Below are 21,352 nucleotides of genomic sequence, written 5' to 3'. Positions count from 1 at the left end.
GAGATCACTTGGTCTGTTCATCCTGGAAGAGACTGAGGTTACAGTCAGTTACATCTCACTGCAGTTACATCTTCCTTCTGAGGGGAAGAGGAAGGGCAGGCACTGATCTCTGTGATGCCCAGTGACAGAACACGAGGGAATGACCTGAAGTTGTGTCAGGGAAGGTTTAGGTTGGGTATTAGAAAAGGATTCTTCTCCCAGAGTGTGGTTGGGCTGGAACAAGCTCCCCAGGGAAGTGGTCAAAGCACCAAGCCTGACAGAGTTCAGAAAATGTTTGGACAATGCTCTTAAGCACATCATGAGACTCTTGTGAATGGTCCTGTGCAGGGCCAGGAGTTGGACTCAATGGTCCTTTTGCATCCCTTCCAACTCAGCTTCTGTGATTCTGTGATTTAGACAGGGAAAAAAAAAAACCCAACTCTCAAAAAAGCCTCCTACAGCTTCCTAGCAGTCAAGCATCGGGGTTTGGGTTTGTGGGTTGTTTCATTGTTGGTGTTTTTTAGCCCTTGGTGTCACTGTCCTACCAAGACATATTAAATAGTTCCACTTGGCTAATATAAGAGGTGATCGTGTTACCAGTGTTTGTAGACAAAAATTCTTGTTGAAAAATATTTACATCTCGTATTTTGAAGACTGTTTTTTTGACCCTTTTAACTTCCATCTGGGAAGTTGGGCATTTTTAAGGGTAGAATGGAATGGGAGGTTCTAGACACTTTCATATTGAAACAGAATGAAGCAAAATTGGAGCTGATCCACATGTGATGTTGTTGTTGGAAGGACTAATGATAGGGATAGGTATAATGAGTGAAGATGGACAGGAGGTCAGGTATGGACTTGCAAAAGAATATAGTGGGAATCAGGGCAGCACTTTAATTTTGGGGTTTGTGTGTAGAAACATCACTGTGTAACGTGTAACTCTGTGAATCAGAGAGGCTAGAGAGGTACATAAGGTTACCTTAGTTTTAAGGTTAGCAAGTCCTTTGCCTGGTTTTGTTACCAAGGTAGCAGTGTGATTTCCTGCTGCTCCGGCAGGACAGTACCTGGGAAATGGGCCGCAGACTACCAGGAGTGAAGTGTTACGCAGCCAAGGGCTGGATTCTGCCGGGACAGCTCATGAAGATTGTCAGAGCGCCAAGGAAATGTATGTCAGTCGTTGGTCGCCTTTGCACTGTTCTAGGTCTTCTACCCCAGGGAGGAGCTCACTCGACTGGGTTTTGCCTTAATCCAGGGTTCTGCTTAGGGCTGTGTCTCTGGATTCATGGCGGTTGGAGTACTTTTGCTCTCCAAAACCTGTGTCTGGAAGTGCCCGGGGACCTGCAGCGCTGGAAGTTTCCCTTGTGCTCTGGAGCCGCCCGAGGCAGCGATGGATGTAGTGGCTGTGCCGAGCGCCGGTGCTGGCAGCGGCACGGCGGAGATCCCCGCTGCCCTGCAAACACGCCCAGCGCACGCCCCTCTCCTGGCTGCCTTCGAGGTCCCTGCGGCACGGCGAGCCTCGGCCGCCCGTCCCCTGTCTCGAGTCAGCTCCGAGGCACCGTCTTCCCGCTGGACTCCCTCGGACAGTCCGGAGGGCTCTGCAGCTCTCTCGGCTGCTGCCGCCCGAGCGAAGCCGCGGAGCTGTCCCGGTGCCCGCCTGCGGCGGGCGCGGGGCGGGCGCGGGCGGAGGAGCCGCCCCTCCGCGGGCGCGGAGCTATAAGGGCAGCGCGGCGCGGGGCGCAGCAGGCGCCATGGGGAACTGTGTCACCCGCGGGGACTTCGAGTGGGTCTACACGGAGCAGCCCCACACGCAGCGCAGGAAGGAGATCCTGGGTACGACAGGGAGTCCGGGAGCGGCCGCGGCGGCTCGGGCAGCCGGGCTGGGCTGCGCTGCTAGACGGGAAGAGACGGGCGGGGCGGGGGGTTCGCGCCGGGACCGCCGGTGTCGGTGCGGCTCGGGCTGGTGTCCAGACTGCGGAGAGGGAGTGCCGCAGCCCGGTGGGCTGCTGGGTGTGTCCCCCGAGGAGTGCAGCGCTCCCAACTCTCTGCCTTCTGGAGGCGGTGGCGGGGATGCCGCGGCTGAATCGAGCCCGGCTGCGCCGAGCCGGGTCACCGGGTGGCAGCGGCGGCGGGGCGGCACAGGCTGTGCCCAGCGCCCGCCTGCCCGCACCGCGCCCCGGCAGCGGCCGCTGCCGTCGGGGGGTGCTGTGCCGCGGGCGCGGGCTGGGAGCCCTCCTGCGGGCACGTGTTCCCTCCCGGTGCCTGGGTAGAGCATGAAAGTAAACGGAGATGCGGGTCCGATCTGCTGGAGGACAATAGCAAATCCCTGCTGCTTGTCGGGGCAAGGTACACTCCTGAACTTTCGTGTTGTACACGTAGCGCTTAACTGCGCACGGAGTGTGGTGGGTCGGCAGGCTTACTTTTGTGGGGCGTTTGGGCTATTCCGAAGATCGTTTTCGAGAATAACTGATAATTCACAGTTGTCACAGAATATTATTTTGTATCTCCTAAAAATACATTTTCAATTTTTTATTAATAAAAAAGATTTTGATTTTTCCCCCCCTCTTTTCATTTGGGCGGGTTGATCGTTTTGTTTTCTTCCCTCTTATGAGTAGGATAAAGTTTTTAAAGAACTTTTATCAAAAGGCAGTGGAACTTCTGACTGAGTTGTTGCACAAGGTATATAGCAATTAGGTGCAGTTTTTTACCTCCCCCACAATCCTACAGATTAATCCAGGATTAATCTAAATTACAAAAACATTTCCGGTATAGTTGCAGTGGTGGAATATTCACGTCCAGGTTTGAATTACATCCAGGAAAATAATGATTATTTTACTATGTAATAATGATATCAGTATAGCAAATTATTCTTGCTGTTGTGCTCCTCATTCCTTCAGTCAAGGGGACTACATTTTGGTGAGCTGAGGGTGGGAGGGTGTATGGTGGGTGTCTGCCCTTGCTGCTCACTTGTGGTTTTGGTTTTGCTGTAGAATGGAGAGTGCAAACCATGAAGAAGATGTAAAGAGGTACTTGGACTCCCTTGTTGCAGCAAGCTCTTTTTAGGACTCTTCAGCAGCACACTTGCAGAGGTTTTGCCCACCCCTCTTTGAGTTAAGAACAAGCAAATGGAATCAAGGTCCATCTCCTTTACAGTTTCCCCTGCCCCAGCTGTGGGAGTGGAAGGAAGGGCAGAGAGAAATACAGCATGGAAAGAGAGACATGAATGATCTGTGTCTGATAAGGTGGAATGGACTATAAAGCTAGTGTCACAAATACCAAAATGCTACCAAAAGTTACTGAAACTATCATAATATACCACACAATATTTGTATAATGATCCTCACTCTATTATTCAAAGCCTAAGGTCACCTAGTATTCAGAGTATCTAGTTACCAAAGTGTTTAGTATCTGCTAAGCTGGAGTACACAGTAAGAATCTTAAATACATATGAACAAATATCTATAAAAATCTATGTATTTTACATTTTTGTATACAACAATGCCTTGGGGACAGCATTCCATGCTGGTAAAGGAACTATTTCCTTCCCAATAGGTTAATGATTTAGTTGCTAAGCACTGAAACTTGATTGTTCTCTGGGCTGCAGCTTTTTAAAATGTTGGTCTCTCTCAGGCATGGCTACTTCGTTTAAATACAAATGGAAATTACCTGTTAGGAGAAAAACCGAAAAGGCAAACTGGCAAAGACATAAGGCAGTTTCTTTCCACATAAGTGGTGTTTTCTGGGCTGCTGTCCCAATATGTTGCTATAGAGCATCTGACAGGTAAAAAAAGTTCATCACAAATTTGTTTATCCCGGCTTAAGAGTTCATAGCCCAGGTGTCTGTAAGGTTTTTGTGGTCAGTGGCTGTGTCTGAATGAGAGCTCCCTGAGTCCAGTCTCCCTACCATGGGCAGGGACATCCTTTGCTAGCTCAGGTTGCTCAGAGCCCCACCCAACCTGTCCTTGAACACTTCTAGGGATGGGCCATCGCAGCTTCTCTGGGCAACTGGTTCCAGTTGAGCCACAGAGCTGTGAGCAGTGTTTGTCAGCTGGGCTGGCTGGAAACTGGCTTTGTGGCAGGACACTGCTGCACTACATGAGGCTTGTCATTCCTAAAGGCTGTAATTATACCAGCAAACAGATCAACATTTTGCACAAGGGAGAGGAGATGTTGTCTCTCTTATCTCTTTGTAGTCTCTAGGTATTAAAATGTAGCTTGTGCTTAGTACTGTCTGTGTGCAACTGCTTCTGACTTAGAGTGGAGATCTCTTGCCAAGCTGGCACTTGGACCCTGATCACGTTATGCATGTTCCTGAACACGTTATTCACGCTTTGCAGTTTATGAAATGGAATGGTTTCATTGCTATTCTCTCGCTGTCTTGTTTATGAAAAGCCTGTTACTGCCTTGTGTCAGGACTGGGATTTGTGTAATGCTGCAGTAAGCTCTGTTAGGGAAAGATCTGGTTAAAACCTTCCTGATGAAAAAGTTTGTTCATCTAGATCTGCTTAGCATTTCCGTATAGTTACAAAAATGCAATTAGGGGGAGATCCTATTTCTACTAGATGGTCTCTCTATATAACATAGAAAGACCATCTAGTAGAAATAGGATTTCTGCTTGTAAGGATTTCTTGGAGTGAAAGACTCGGAGTAGCTATGCTCTTGCTCAGTGGGAAGCGTTGATGGCTTTTCACTCTTGACAGATGAAAAAATCATTGCTTAAATGCAGGTAACACCATAATCCTACAATGTCTAGTCATTTCACCTGCAAACAATTTCCCAAATGCAAGCAATGAGCAATATGTTGTGACATGGGAAGAGTGAGATGGTATTTGTGCCATGGGCTGTAATAAATTACAAAAATTACTGTAAGTTAGACAGAAAATGCCTTGCCTCACAGGATCCTTAGGGAAGCACTTGTTTACTGCTGAGGATGAGAGCTGAATCAATGTTGCTCAGGATAGACCAGGAACATCTGAATATGATCTAACATACAAGAATGCTTAATAGTTATGTAATTAGTTTTTTGGCAAGTTATTTTGGAGTGAAGATGGTACAAGTGTTTTATGTGTACTTTATCCTGTAGGAAGGCTGATGTTAGCTCATGGGGATAGGTAGAACAAAATTAAAAAGTCAAAATCCATTTTATTTTAGCATTATTTAGCTTCCAGCTCTTCTCTCTTATTTAGAGATTAACCTGCAATTTCTTCCAGCTGTCTCTTTTTAAACCTCACTTTTATGAAAATTCTGATAAGTTGTACCTACTGAAATATGCAATATATTATGTCTCTAGCTTAAATCAAAGCTCTGAAGTACAAGTGCTTCAGGTGAAGAAATGATGTTTGTCCTTTATGCTGCAGTGTGTGGGCACAGAGCTGCCCCTGATTGTGAACACCCTCTGATGAGCACACAGAAGAGCTGCTGTCCCAGTGCTCATGCCACTTCCCTGTGGCCATCACCTTTGAAATGAATCACATAGGCAGAAAGTGACTGATTTAAGCATCTGTGGTCTTCCATGGGAAATGTATTAAGTACAACCCAAGGCTTCAGCTTAGTCCATATTAGATATTTTTCAGAAGGAGCTGGAAGCCATCTTTCTAGTATTCCTACACCCTTTTACTCTGCACTAGCTAATAAACAAATGTAAGCAAACAGGTTACAGCTGCTGACATAGTGATGTGCTGACATCATCCACCTCTGTGGACACAGGCAGAGTGGCACCACTGCGGTACTTTCCCTGTGGTGGCCACTTCTGGGTGACCCACTGCCCTTGGACCAACTAGCACTAAGATATTTAGAAGTTTGTGGGTGACAAAGACAAGACACTTGTCCTTGCACAGTGGGCATATAAAACTTCAGTGTAATTAGCTGGGCCAAAAATGTTTCTTATTATTTTGTGTACCAGAGGGGCTTTTTCACAGGAGACTCTGAAAAACCAGAAGGGGTTGTCATGCATATTGTCCTCTGTATATCCTACCTGTGTCTTTATTCATGCATTGTTTGAATTAATAATGGAATTAATAATACAATCATGCAATATATTGAGTACCAGCTACATCATCAACTAGATCAGGTTGTTCAGAGCCCAAATCAACCTGTCCTTGAATGTTTCCAGGGATGAGGCACCTGGAACCTCTCTGGGCAACCTGTGATAGTGTTTCACCACACTCATTGTAAAAAATTCCTTCCTTATGTCTAGATTAAATGTCTTCTCTTTTAGATTGGAACTATTACCCCTTGACCTATCACAACAAGCCCTATTAAACAGTCAGTCCCCATCATTCCTAAAAACCCCCATTAGATGTTGAAAGGCAATAAGGTCTTCCTAAAGCCTTTTCCTCTCCAGGCTGAACAGCCTGCATTCTTGACTCTCTTGGCCTTTCCTCACTGAAGAGGTGCTCCAGCACTCTGACAGTTTTCAGCCCTCCTCTGGACTTGCTTCAGCTCATCCATGTCATTCACTGGGGACTTGGGTGTGCTGTGCTGTGCTTTTGAGCTGAGCTGCTACAAGGCAAAACACTCTGATGTTAGTAAACTTTCTTCTTTTGTTTTGGGTATTCACTTGGTACAAATACCAGCTCCAGCATAGGACATGGAGTAGTAAAATTTACATCCTGTGCCTAGTGTCCCTTTTATCTGTTTTGGCAGGGACTCATAATCAACAGAATGCAGCCCAGGACAGCAGCATCACAGATTTATGGTTTTTTTTTCCTGCTTCCCTTTAACAAACGTCTTAAGTGCCTTATGCTGAGGAGTATGCCCACTTTGACTGTACCAGTATGCTGCACCTGGGGTGAAAAGAAAGGAAAATTAAGAAATTAAATTTCTTCTCTTTTTACTAGTAGCTTCTCATGGATGTGGGCAGGGCTGCTGCTCCTTTAAGCCTCCATCACCACTGTCTCTGTGGGTAGCTCCTGCTCTTGTTCACTTTCAATCCCATGTGTACCAAAATATGCAAGGGTGAAGTATGTGATGTCACATCAATGAGAAATTGTGACTGGTGCCATCACTGGGACTTGCCTGAGTTATCTCAGGGACAGGATCAGTAGGACAGAGGATGAGTGAGAGTTCAGAACAAGGTATTTGCTGTCTCTTGAGGAGGAGCAGCAAGACCTGGCAGCCAATGACCTGTCCAGGAACAATTGCTCCAGCCCTAGCTGAGGATCACTGTAGGGCCATGGTGAGGGCTCTTGGATCTCCAGAGAGAAGCATCAATGGAACAAAATACACAGTCAGATTAATTTGTCAGGTTAGGCTCTTGGGGAGTGAGACTTGCCTCTCAAAAGATGTGTAGAGCAGTGGAGTCATCTCTGTGAAAAGTTAATTCAGTAAATGGGTCGTTTCAGAATTGTGAACCCTTCTGGAAATATACTTGCAGCATTTGTTCTCTCTTGACTTGTAAGAGTGGGGAATCATTGTGGAGCAGAGAGACCTTGTGCACTGCTGAACATGTACACCAGTGTGCCCAGCCTCTCACAGCAGTATAGTGGCTCAGTCTGGACAAGAACTCAGACTAGGAGCAGCACACATGGATAACCTATCTGCTGGCCTGAGCTTACAGACTTCCTCAGTGAGCTGGAGGCTGGAAGATGTGCTGTGCAGACTCCAGAGCAGCTGGGTCTCCTGTTCTCATTGGACTACAAAGGGCAAAACTTGGTCCCATGCAGTCCCATAACTGCATGGAACCAAGTGGTGTTGTGTCCTGTCCTGTGATGTGTGTCCATGCCTTCATCCACCCCCCTGCCCAAGCCGTGGTTTCCCTGTGAGGAGAAACCTGAATTTTTCCATGCCATGGTTTCGTGCTTTTATCAGTATTAATGATAAACAGCCACAGTATTGTGGTTTGACTAGTATGCAAAAATTTACTGTTGGAGTTAATCATGTGTTGAATTTAATATTAAACCTTGGCAAGTTACTTAGTAGCTGTCACCTGTGATAAGTGCAACCTGCCTGCATTGCTGCTTGCATATACTATTGCTGCTGTTTGGCAGCAACAGCTCTGGAACCTTTTAAATGGAATCTGCAGTCCTTGTTGGCTGCCACAGAAATAAATAGGTCAAAAACTTCCATTATTTTCAAATGACAATATGAAGTATCTCTTAGCAATTTTCCCATGTCTTTTTTTTGTTTTGTTTTTGTTTTTTTTTTTTTTTTTTTTGTTTGTTTGTTTGTTTTTTTGTTTTTTTGTTTTGTTTTGTTTTCATTGGGGGTCATTGTGACCTCAATTTGACCAGGCTGAGGAGCAGATTTGGTTGTTTTACGTTTAATTTCTTCTGGTGATTGCAGTAACTTATTTCTACCAGCCCCATGATGTGACAACATTTGAGGTGGTTTGACTTATTAAAGCCTTTCTGGCTTTTGGACAGATGCCCCTAAGAAAGAGATTAAGCTATATAAAACTGCATGCCTGTAACTGTCTTTCTGACCAGGCTGTTATATTCTTGTACTTTAGAGTAAACTTAGCATAAGCAGCACTTTGTGTAAAGATAAAGTACCTATTCAGGTACCAGAGAGCAACTTTTGGCATGTTAACTTTATTGTTATTGGTTTTGTTATATGGTTTATTTTTTATTCGTGTGAAAAATATAATTTTGAGAATGGTGAAGACAACAACAAAAAATAAAACAGCAAAACAAAACAAACAAACAAAAAAAACCCAAAAAAACCACCACAACCCCTGGAGTTTCTGGAGATTTTTGTCTAAATATTTGTCTGACTTTAAAAAGAGATGAACTTTCACTACAGCTTCCCAGCACTTAGAAAATCTCTCTCTTGCCTGAATACTCCTCATGGTGACCTTGGCCTCCTTATCCTCAGAAGATCTGAGTATACCTGCTTTGTCCTCATCTTCCACAGCACTTTTCTAATCTTTGTAATCTCTAATTTCTGTCAAGATGGGCTGAAGCTGGCCAAGAGGCTCAAGGGTTGTTGGAATGGTTGCAAAGCATGACCATATTAACCTTCAAGTAGCACTTCATCTTTTTGAGTTTCTGTAAATTTCTTGAGGTTCCCTTCTACAAAATCCTTCTCTGCACCCAGCACTCAATATCTGCCACTGCTTTCAAGGTCACATAAATTACATGTATTTTCTCCAGCTTTTGTTTATAGTAGACACAGCTGCATAGATGCAGATCATTGTAATCTGATTTTATTGTATTATACTGTGACAGTCAGATGATGTTTACTTTTCTATTCATAAAATGGGCCCATGAAACTCACAGGGACACTGTGTAACCTCAGGGTTCAGAATGAGTGACTTCCCTGTGCACTTATCTGTGTAAGCTGCAATTACTGAGAAATGCAAAGTATGAGTTAAAGGAGGGAGGTCAGTACGTGGCTAAAAGCCATAAGGCACACTTCTTAATTCTGGAAGTGAGAAGTGTGGCTTTGCAAAGAGATGTGAAGCAGTGAACAGCATCTAGAGGATCAGCTGTACTCTGTATTTTAGTTTCTTTTTAAAGGACAGATTAATGGCTGGTGGGACTGAAGATCAAGAATCTGGTCCTGGCCTGACATGAGTCAGGCCTAGCCCAGGTCTCTACTGTACTGCAGTATTTGTGAGGTCTTATGAAGCTGTTGTGTGATAATCTATGTGGCTTTTATGCCTGCTTTTGGTATGTGACATGGGAAGAGAGAAAAATTTGCCATGTTGTACAAAATCCTGATAATATTACTGTCTTTACTGTGATGTTACCATGCATGAACAGTTCTACCTGTTGTGAGCACTGGTAAACACTCAAACAATTAGGAATTTTTTTAAAGTGCTGTGTTTGTCATCTAACCACAGAGCAAAACCTGGTGAGCCTGTTGCTCAGCTCTCTCCTCTGCTTGTGTGTTTGAAACAGCGGCCTGAAAAGGGCTACAGAGAAAGCAGTTGTATCCCTTTAGTGGAAAATAACATCTGAGCAAAATACAAAAGGACATAAAAAACTTAATAACATGACAGAAGGTGTTTCTTAGAGCTCAAGTCCTGCAGGATTTGGCATATTACTCCTCATCACTGTGAAGCAATACTCATTGTGGGAAAGGCACATTATGCCACAGAGAGGCCATCAGGGTATTTTTTTTTGTTTGTCTATATATATCAATATCAATCAGAACTGGACATGATGCTGGAACGAGTAAAACTTTCACCATGGTGGCAACCTGCTTTGGAATTAACATTTTACAAAACCAGGGCTTCATTCATCGTGTGATAAAACCAGAAAGTCACAGTGGTGATTGTGTTTGCCTAATCATGTCTAACCAAGTTTTTCTCGGCATTTTTCCCTTTAGCAAAGTATCCAGAGATCAAGACTCTGATGGGACCAGATCCGCATTTAAAATGGATTGTATCTGGAATGGTTTTCACGCAGTTTCTGGCATGCTACCTGGTGAAAGACTTATCTTGGAAGTGGATTTTCTTCTGGGCTTATGCTTTTGGGGGTTGCATCAACCACTCCCTGACCCTCGCCATCCATGATATTTCACACAACGTGGCCTTTGGGAACAAGCAGGCCAAGTGGAACCGATGGTTCGCAATCTTTGCCAACTTGCCCGTCGGCATCCCCTACTCTGCCTCCTTCAAGAAATACCACATTGACCATCACCGCTACCTGGGAGGGGACAGCCTGGACGTGGACATCCCCACAGACTTTGAGGGCTGGTTTTTCTGCACGCCGCTTCGGAAGCTGCTGTGGCTGTTCCTGCAGCCTCTGTTCTACAGCCTGAGACCGCTGTATGTGAACCCCAAAGCAATTACACGGATGGAAATCCTCAATGCTCTCGTCCAGTTTGCTATAGACCTCATCATTTACTACCTGTGGGGGCTCAAACCTGTTATTTACTTAATAGCAGGTAGTATTCTTTGCTTGGGTTTTCATCCCATTTCTGGGCACTTCATAGCAGAACACTACATGTTCCTAAAAGGGTATGAGACATACTCTTATTACGGACCTCTGAACTGGCTCACCTTCAATGTAGGCTACCACATGGAGCACCATGACTTCCCCAGCATTCCTGGATGCAGATTGCCCATGGTAAGTAGAGCATGAGCATGAGTGAGATGGATTTTTATGAAAGCTGCTAAACTGTGTCAAAGAAAACACTCCAAATCATAGCAACTGATGAATTTAAGAAAAAGAAGGGGAAAAAAAGATGACAGTTTTTTGGATTTGTTTCTGATTAATTTTAAGCCAGAGATTGAGAGAAATGGCTGTCAAACTGCTGTAATACTAAGTTTATTTAATGCAAACTAGAACATCTGATCCTCAGAGGGCTTGAGGAATACCTTTTGCATGATAAAATTCTCCAACAAGGCTTTAAATGTCTCGATTTACATCCCTCAACCACCAAGCTTCGACTCTGAAAGTTTAAAGACCCATCTAAAGGGAGGCAGGTGGCAATTGCTACTTTAAATTTGTCTAATGATCAATCTGCTAACTCTATTGCTTGATTAACATCAAAGAAAATTTTTCTGGTCTTGAGATGACATAATTTTTGGGGCATGTTCCAGCCTGACACAGGTAGCACTGGAAAATAAAGCTGCACTCTCTGAGACTCCTTTCAGCTCTCCTGCCCCACCCACAGAAACTGAGGAGGCCTGGTCTGGTGTTGGGAAAGCACTGTGGCTTTCCTCCTTTGAAAGGCAAACCCCTTTTTGTTTATGTTTTATCAGTTGTGGGAATCAAATTTGCCAAGCCCAGGTGTCTAGGAATGGTTTTCCATCTCCCTCCAGGTGTGTAGCTGCTCTTGTGTGTTTTATGCAAGGGCTCCTCAGCAGGTGCTGGCAGTGTTAGGGGTACGTGACTTCCAGGGGTGACTCCTGCATACGAGTTCTCTGATGTAACAGGAAGGAAACATCTTTCTGTGGCCTGATGCAAAGTTGGGAACTGCTGCTCAATATCCACTTGAGGTGGAGGTAGAGCCTGAGGCTCAGGAGCTGTGACCTCCCCACCACTACTGATACCACATACAACTTCTGTGATGGCATAGCTGGGCGAACCCTGCTGTAGGGGCTCATGTTCTCCATCACAGAAACACTCCCTGGGAGGAGATTCAAATCCAGGGGAGATTTTCTTGTGTAGAAGGGAGAGGGAAGCCTCTCTATAGCCTGCAATTGTGTTTCATTCATTCCTTTGCTGCTGGAGGTCTGTCCTGGAGACACTGCCTGTTCCTGGTGAGGCCCAGAGGAGCTGGTGCAGCAGCCCACACTCGGATATGAAGCTCTCCTGTGAGGCACTCCCATCACCTGATACACCTGATAGCCCAGCAGGGAAGTGCATGTGTTTGGCTTTAGAATCAAATGTTCAAACTTGTTAGATGGGCTTAGATACTTAGATTACCAAAATGAAAATAGAAGAGAAGGAGGTTAGCTCAGTATCCTGCACAAGGGAGGTGAGTGACTAATTGAACTTGCTGGGACTGTCAGGGCAATCCAGCCCTGATTGAGACCTGAAAAGCTCTTCTCCACCCTCACCACAAATAGTTCAGCCTAATTCCTTGAGGCAGTGCAGCAGCTGAAAGTGTCTGCCCTCCTGCATAAAGAGGATGGAGTTATTAGCTGAATTTCATGGGCTTGTGCTCATGTGTGTTTTGCTCTTTGGCAGCTGAGACTTGCCCTGCTGGTGGAGGAGAGAGCAGGCTTGTCAATCACTGCTGCCTGACTGAACTATATGGAAGACTTGGGAGTCTGACAAGAGATCAATTAAAAAGTAAAAATTCTATTAAAATAATTCTATTTGAATTTTTTTAATTTACTTTGGCAAAACAATTCCCATAGAAAATCCTTTGACCATTAAAACAAATTGGTACCCTTTTCTGCAAAATGAGAAAAAAAATCTCTGCCCCTCTGATGAAAAAAGATAAGGAAACAGATCCTCTCTGATTAACTTTAAATCTTGTACTTCATAGCGGTAAGAAACCTCACCTTGCTCTACTTTGCTTAACCTCCTGGCAAAGGAGCAAAGATTTTTTTTTCACTCAAAAAGATCTTTTTTTTACAGATTTAATCTCTTAGACACTTGAATTTCTAATAGTTGCCTTGTGTAATATGGATGATCTCTCAGCGAGACTATTTTTATTTTTAATTATTGGCAAATATAAAGTGGAGTAAAGATCTCTATTTTTAAAGATCTATTCTTCATGATTGAGATCAGGGGAGAAATAGGATTTGAGAATAACTGGATCTTAATCTTGGAAAGTAACTAGTTTTTCAGCTTGGTTATCAGGAAAGTAAATTCAGCGTTTTCCTTTGTTACAGGTGTGTCATTCAGAACATTCTGAGTAATGTGTTTGCCACTGGAAAGACCTTTACCCTATGACTGTGACAGATTTGAAAGAGGAAGAATTAGGCTGTGCTCATAAGCTTATGGATATTGAAGATGAGTGACATGGGTGCGCAGTAAGAACTTGTCCCACTAGTATAATGAGAGATTACACAAGAGACCATGAAATTTAACTTTGCAATGAGGGCCCTGCTCTAAGAAAAACCCCTCTAGACTTAAGAATAGATTAGTCTTTGAATGAAGTCTTACAACTATAAAATATTGCATTGTTTACCAAATGAGTAAAGAGATCCATTCTTCATTGTCTGAAGGACAGAGTATACTTGTGGAGAGAGGAGATTGGAGAAGAAGGAGGAACTCCATTAGAAGCTGCAATAAAAGCAGCAATGTTACCGGGGGCAAACTAGTTACTCATTAAACCTGTGGGAAAAGGAAAAGACATGGTATGAAACCAGATTTATTAGACAGACAAGACTGGAAAACATGGTAGATGTGCTGGTTTTGAATTGCAGATTTCATTAACCCTATGATGGCCAGGAGGGCTAGTTCCAGTGCTCACCATCCTGTGGTGGGGATGTAAGACTATAGAGGGAACTTCTTGTAATAAGCCTTTGAGCATTCTAAATGTAGTTTTGCAGCTTTGTGTCATAAGGATCTCTAGTTTCTGTACAGCCCCAGGACAAAGAGTGTGTAACAGCCATGCTGAAATACTAGGCTGCATTTAACTTTTGTACCTATCAGATATGAAGAGTATGAGTAGGGTCCTGCCACTGTGCTCTACAAGCACAGAACCAGAACAAAAGTTTCAGTCCAAAAGATGTCATTTCTTGCCCTGCCACCTTGACCTACTTGAAGAAAAGCCTCAATATACCATGTGCCAAGTGCCTAGTAATTGTCCTGCAGACTTTGCAATCTCTTGTTATCTTTCCATGATAACAGATTCACAGAATGGGTGAGGTTCAGCCTCCCTGCTCAAACAGGGTCATCTTGAAGCACATGGCACGGGATTGTGTCCAGATGGTTCTTGAATATCCCCACTGAGGGAGACTCTGCACCCTCTCTGTTCTTGTGCTCAGTGACTGCACAGTAAAGTTCTTCATCATGTTCAGGTGGAACGTCCTGTCTGCCTGTTGTACCTTTCCTATTGCTTGGTAGCACTGAGAAGAGCCTGGATCCATTCTCTTGAGACCCATCCTCCAGATACTTAAAGATATTGATGAGGTTCCCATTCAGTTGTTTTTTCTTGAGGCTGAACAGGCCCAGCTCCATCAGCCTTTTCTCATAAGAGATGCTCTGGTCCCTCAGTCAACTTTGGCACCCTGCACTGGACTCACTCCAGGAGCTCCATGTCCCTCTTGTACTGAGGAGCCCAGAACTGGGCACAGCACTCCAGATGTGCCTCAGTTTTCATTTACAAACTAGAAATGAGTTAAGACTTACACTTGAGATTTGTAAGGAAGGAGGCAGGGAGGAGTTGAAGGAAATGGATCACCTACCATGCAATATATAGAGAGCAGGATTTTGGAATACTTAATTACAGTGCCATCCTCTTTAAGACAATCTATGATCTGGCCACAAAACTTGCTACCTGGAAACTGCCATCTACAGGTTTTGTACTGTAAGAGAGAGGGTGACTCTTCCAGCCATAGATAAAGAACCATTAAGGCTGGAAAAGACCTCCAAGATCATTGAGTCCAAACTTTGATCTAATACCACCTTATCAACTAAACCATAGGATAAAGTGCCATGTTGAGTCCTTTCTGGAACACTTCCAGGGGTGGTGACTCCACCACTTCCTTGGGCAACTGTTCTGATGTTTGACAAGTCTCAGTGAAGAAATTCTTTCTGATGTCCAACCTTCTCCCTAGGTGTAGCTTGAGCCTTTTTTCTCTTGTCCTGCTGTTTGTTGCTTGGGAGAAGAGGCTGAGCCCCACCTGGTTACACCCTCCTTTCAAGAGAGTTGTAGAGTGATAAAGTTCCCCTGAGCCTCCTTTTCTGCAGGCTAAACAACCCCAGCTCCCTCAGCCACTCTTCATATGATGTTGCATTTAAAAGGGAACCTGCATTAAACCCCAATTACTGCCCTCCCACTATCCAGTTTTTCTGGTAGATAAGGTGATAATTCTGTTTTATGTATGGAGATGCTGAAAGAAATAATGAAAAATGAAAAGATTTTGCTGGAAAACTTTTGCTTAGCTCTATTATAAAAGAGAAACATATTTTAAAATTCTTTCGTGCCCTGTGCCAGAAAAATGGGAACGTGTATCTACCAAATTTCCTTCTTTTCCATAAGAAAATCTTTCAGAAGTCCTCCTCTAACTGCATTCATGAAATTTTCTCTTTCCTCCATTTCTTATCGCAGTTTCACCTTCCCTTCTTCATATTTTCTGTGCGTCTCATACAGTTGGCCTGCCCAGAGACCTTGCAGTGGTGCAAGTGGTGCCTGCCTTCCTGCACAAGGTGCTGCTCATGTTTGCAGAAGCTATTGGGCTGAACATAGACAGGCTGTTTATTGGCCTCTTCTCTGGGCCATTTTTAACTCCTTTGTCACTACTACTTTTCCTTTGGAGCCTTTGGAGACAGAGGACACAGCCAGAGACATTGCTCCTAGGAGCTGAATTGATTTCTGTGAATCTCCAGCCTTCTACTTCCATGTGCAAGGGGCAATATAGGAAAACTTCCTGAAACTCTTGTAGTGGTCTGAATAGAACATGGTCAAGAGATCCTCAGGATAATGTAACTGCTTAAGAAAACGTGCTCTGGTTCAGAGGGCAAGAAATTCATGGGACTCTGGGAAAGAGGGAAATGGTAGACTTGCCATGTGAACTGGAGTAGTGTAGATGAGGGCTAAACTGCAGTTGAAAAGCAGAATTCAAGCAGAATTTCTAAAATGGAGGCGGGAAGGAAGGTCTAAGCAATTGTGTGCTAGGAAATGACCATGTAAGAGCTAGAGTCAAACTTTTGAAGCTGGGTAGCTGAGCCCCCCTTTGTGTTTGCATCAGGCCTCATGAGTGACCTTCATTCAAGGGAGCTTACTGTTGAAATAGTCCTCCCTGTCATCCTCTGGCTATTTCAATTACCCAACTGAGAAAAGGGAGGATACAACACCCAGATTAAATTATTTCTGACTGGGGTTACAGAAAGAGCACAGAGAACCAAATCTGCATCTCCAGAGATCTTGGAAACCTGAAATTCACCTCCCTTCCTGTCATTAACAAATATCTCTAAGGAGAAATCCTGATATTTTCTGAATATAATTGAAAATTAACCATTGAAAATTGACCACTTTGAAGTACAAACCAATCCTTTTAAAGCAGGATAGAAGTTGGAGGTATTCAGTGAAAGATAGAATACTGTCAGACCTGAACTGAATCTTCCATCTCTAGCACAGCACTACCGTGCCAGGAGCACGAGGAGTGTGTAAGGGACAGAGGTACAGAGGTAAAAGATCTTAATGACTCTTGTACATTAGCCAACCTATTTCACAGAGAAGTGTCTGCTAGGAAGCTGAATTAATAAGGTAATTAGCAGGGAGCCATACTAGTTTATAATTAAACTTTCACTGGAATTCTTACCTTTTCACAAGCAGTTAAATGCTGTGTTAAGGTTGCCCCATTTCACCTCGGGTGGTGATGAGACCCTCTTCCTGCATGGTGATTTATGTGTAGCCCTTTCTCTCTTCACTGGAAGTCTGCACTGTGCTCAGTGTAGCTGGCTTTAAAATTCTGCAGGGTTTTAAAGAGAGAAGTCATGCTGTCCAGCAAGACAAACTACTCTATTCTAGAGCTTTGTTTGTCTAGAAGGTGGAGCTGCAATAAAACCATGCCCAAGCAGTTATGTGCAAGCGTACTGTAGTTTACAGATTCTGCTGCTTCATAAAAGTGTTCAAAAAGCAAAGCATCTAGTTGGAGCAGGAATAATAACTGATAACTTGGGAATCCTCACAGTCCCCTGAACCTGCCAGCTTTGAAACCTTTTTGTCCTCTTTTTCTGGCCTAACTCCCACTACAAGTACCACCCCAATGATGCACAGTGCTTCACTGATGGCAACAGTCTTAAGACTTTGGGAATTGTAGCAGGGATGAAATTTATTAGACTTGTGAATAATGAATCTTACAGTATTTTTAATATCAGACTGAGGAGAACAGACCACCCCTGCAATTTTCTTTGCCTGCTGGAGGAACCCGTCTCTTGGATTTGCATCATGGTATCAGAATGCAGGGCAGAAAACAAAGTGTAGGCAAGGCTGTGTCTGTCATTTTCTCAGTTGTTAATTCTCTCTTACCCAGAACCCTCAACAGAAGAATATTACAAGTGGCAAACAGGGCTTTAAATATAGTGTGCTAGAGTCTTGGCAATTGATAAAGTGGATAAAGAATCTCTCATTGTGGAGATCCCACCAGCTCTGAAATGAGACAAAATAGTTCTGACTGAAGGCAGCAATCCGTCGCCTTTCAAATAATGACACTGTGAGGCAAAACTTACATCAGAAATCTGTTAAGAAGTATCTAAATGCATTTGAGTACATCTCACTTGGCTGAACTTCAGAAGCTCACAAGCAATAACAGGTAACTTCAGGTAATGGCTGTGCTATCAGATCTGAGTGTGAAGGTTGAAACACACCTGACTCTGTGCAGCCAAACACTCATTCTCTCTCTTCTTCTTCCAGGTGAAGAAGATTGCAGCAGAATATTATGATAACCTCCCACATCACCAGTCCTGGATTCGAGTTCTGTGGGACTTTGTTTTTGATGACACTCTTGGTCCTTATTCAAGGGTTAAGAGACTGTGCAAGCTGGCAAAGGAAAGCTAACGGGGTAGCTCCTCCTGCTTCAGTGGCGTGTGTTTGTTCATTCCCATGACTTCAGTTTTCTGCAGAAATAGAAGGATCTTTGTGTGTACTGAATTGAAGTTGGTGCATGCTGCTTATGCCAAGAGGATGGGTGTGAAAATGAAGCAATTTTAGACAACTGATACTTTTTAATAAAGGATATTTGTATATGCAACCCTCAGAACCTAGATTAGAGTGAACTATGATTAGGTGAACCTTTGGTCCAGGCTTAGAATTAACTTCTAGGGACACATGTGCCTAAGCCTAAGTTTTAGCTTTGTCTGTGGTGGGAATGTTTGTTGTGTGTTATGTATGAGCATGTGTGTTTGTAGTTCAGGACTGGTTTCACGTGGTTCCAGATTGGAAGTAGATGCTCTGTGTGCACAGGACTGTGGAAGCAGGGAAGACTGGCATGCAGAAGTAAATGATACTCTCTGGAGAACACAAGGGTGCTTTTAGCTCAATGTCTTGTCTAATCTAATATCTTCTGATAATTGCAAATAGCAGAAATTTTATATATGCAATGGAATATCTTTATATTTTTGTACGTGTGTAACATTATTTCAGTAGCTGCAGTTTGATCTTTATTCCAGAGCTTTGTCTAAACCTTTTTTGAATGAATTTCCATTCTTAGGATATAATCTATTGCTAACTGACAGATCTGAACTGTGGCAAGGAAAAATCCTTTTTTTAGTGTTCCACCTGCTTCCTGATCAGCAGCATGAATGTGCCTCTGAGGAACTGGATGGTCCTCTCACTCACCTTTTCAACAGTATTCATAACTTCATGTATCTCACCCTTTTTCCTACTGTAAGTACTCTGGGGAAAGAATAGGTTCTTGTTTTAATTTTTCCTTGCCAAAACTATTAGCATTCCTGGTCATCTTTCTTGGTCTCCTCTGTATTACACCCCTTTCTGCACATGGGAGTTAGGAGTATGTGTCAGTGAAGACTTGGAGATGTCTTCATCTTCGTGGTGGTATTTGTTCCTAACTGCTTTCAGAATAATGGCAATTCTTTTCCTCTGTCATTCAAGGGGCACAACTTGACATTTGGGAAGAAAATAAAATGGCCTCTGGTGGTGTTAAGGGGGTGGACCTGGAACATGGAGATGGGGTCGTTTCTCTCTCTGTATCTCTTACTTGGTGCTATTGACATTAACCTTCATCTTTCATTTCCACCCACTGGCATACTAAAATCTTCCTGCTTGTCCTCTCCAATTATAAACTTCTGGCTACCCTCAATAATTCAGTATCATCAAAAACCTTAAACAACATAACCTTTCTCAAGCAGCGCAATATCTTGGGAGTCAGGAATTCAAATGCCATCTAGTAAATTCCCTCTGCCATGGAAAACTGGCAAATTATTTCTGTCCTTACAAAGTGGTTAAAAGAGAGGAATTATGCATTTATATATAATTGCCCTGTAGCCCTCTAACAGTTTGGATTTTTCTCTTCTGGAAATCTGTGGCTGTGACAAAGAAAAAGATTACTCTGCTGCCTCATTTGTCCCTCAGAGTATTACACCCAGGAAGCCTGATTTCCTCAGGAAACGTGATTTTGTTCCTTCCTTCAGCAGCACTGGATCCAGTGAGCAAGTCTGTCTGTTCACTAGGCAGCTGAGCTAAACTGCAGCCATTTGGGTTCCTCCTTCATTTCCCCATTCTCCATTTTCCACACCCATGTGATTTTGGCAGTCAGGTAAATAAATATCCAGGCTTGCTCAAGATCAAGATCCTTTGTAATACAGGGGCTGAACACCAGTTTATTCATCAATACTGTTTTGTCCTTTTGGACAAGAAGAGCAAGAATGAGGCTTCTTACAGTACTTCAGCCTTTACTGATTCCTCAGTGATGAACATACTTAAGACATTATATCTGAATTATTAAAGCTGCTTTTCTCCCAGAGGAAGAGGTGCTGCTGTAGGAACTTCCATTACCTTTGTATCAGTGCTTATGTCAGGGAATTTCAGATTTTTATTCATTTACTTCCGATTTGCTGGCACTCTGATCATGTATTCAGTTTCCTGTGTCATCAGCAGTTGTTCCTCCACTTTCTTGTCCAACTTAATAAGTTAATATAAAAGCCACAATAAAGATTGTGTTATCTTCCTCAGTATGACTGTTGTCCTTATCCTCTTTGATGAGTGACCTTATACTGCAGTTCCCTTACTCACCTTTCATGATCCAGTCACCCATGTGCTGTGGACTACTAACCTAGCCTGATACAGAGGCTCTGGTGTAAATGAGCCAACCAAAACTGTCAGCTGCTTCTTCACCTGCCTCCCATCAGTATTTCCATCATGGTTCCAACTTGCTTAGCCTGGGCAGCCCCACATTCCTCCTGCTCAGCACTGTCCATCTCAGCAGGAATCAGCTGGAAGCCTGCAGTGCCTGCAGATGTGCAATGTCAGCTGAGTTCCAGCATTTGGGGTGCTGCTGGAGGTGCTGTGATCCTGTTCTCTCCACAGGCACTTGTCTTTGCTACTACCAGTAATGTTGGCAGGAGGGGTTTTTTTCATAACCTCAGGGCATATGGGTCTGGGTTAAAAGTGTGTTAGAGCTATGTAAAGTTTTATTCTTCTGCTTAAAAATTGATCCAAATCTCCTTCATTGTTTGGGCACACAGGCTCTGGCAAATAGCTGTGTGAAAGGGAGGATTGGAGAGTGATGTCCCCTTAGATTTCTGCTGTGTAAGATGCCTGTGGCCTGCCCTGTTGCAGTGGCTCAACAAGCCCAGTATGAAAGAACACCCTTTTCTGCAGAGACAGATGGCAAATGGAATTACTGTCTGGGAGGAGAGAATCCTCTGGTAGTGTCTTTACTGGAAATAAACCACCTTGCACATCCCTGTCATTGGAGCTGAAGGCTGGGAACTGGTGCAGTGATGCCAGGACTGCTCCCTTGCCAAGCTCCACCTTCCACCCCACACACTTTGCTCCCACTATTAATTGTCCCTGTGCAAACTTTATTATGCTGTAATTATATGAGGCCTGCAAAGGTAATTGAAGAAAATAAGAAAACCCCATTTGCAGCAGCTGGCTGATGTTAACACAGGGGCATACCACATCCAGGCTGTACAACATGGTTACTACTGACCTTAGGCAGAATGCCACATTCCAAGGAAAAACACGAACCATGCCAAGCACCAACCTCCAGAACCTTAATCAGGGTTATGGGAGAGTTTCACAAAACAGATGTGATCCTGAGAAGCAGCACTTTTGAAGAGTACTTGCCATTATCAGGTATGCCATTAAATGGGTTTATAATTAGGAAATGCATGAGCTA

At 43.8% G+C, this 21,352-nt stretch overlaps 1 protein-coding gene across 1 annotated transcript; it reads left to right on the top strand.

The window, feature by feature from the left end:
* The first annotated feature begins 1,688 nt into the window (after window positions 1-1,688).
* DEGS2 (delta 4-desaturase, sphingolipid 2) lies at window positions 1,689-20,183 on the top strand. Its single transcript, XM_009101750.4, has 3 exons — window positions 1,689-1,806; window positions 10,246-10,988; window positions 17,905-20,183. Exons 1-3 carry the CDS (start codon window positions 1,725-1,727, stop codon window positions 18,046-18,048), a joined length of 969 nt encoding a protein of 322 aa, XP_009099998.1. The 5' UTR covers window positions 1,689-1,724; the 3' UTR covers window positions 18,049-20,183.
* The last annotated feature ends 1,169 nt before the right edge of the window (window positions 20,184-21,352 follow it).

The sequence above is a fragment of the Serinus canaria genome, chromosome 5 (assembly GCF_022539315.1).
Source record: "Serinus canaria isolate serCan28SL12 chromosome 5, serCan2020, whole genome shotgun sequence".
NCBI lineage: Eukaryota > Metazoa > Chordata > Aves > Passeriformes > Fringillidae > Serinus > Serinus canaria.
The sequence above is the reverse complement of the archived record's forward strand: the minus strand, read 5'-3'. Positions and strand labels throughout refer to the sequence as shown.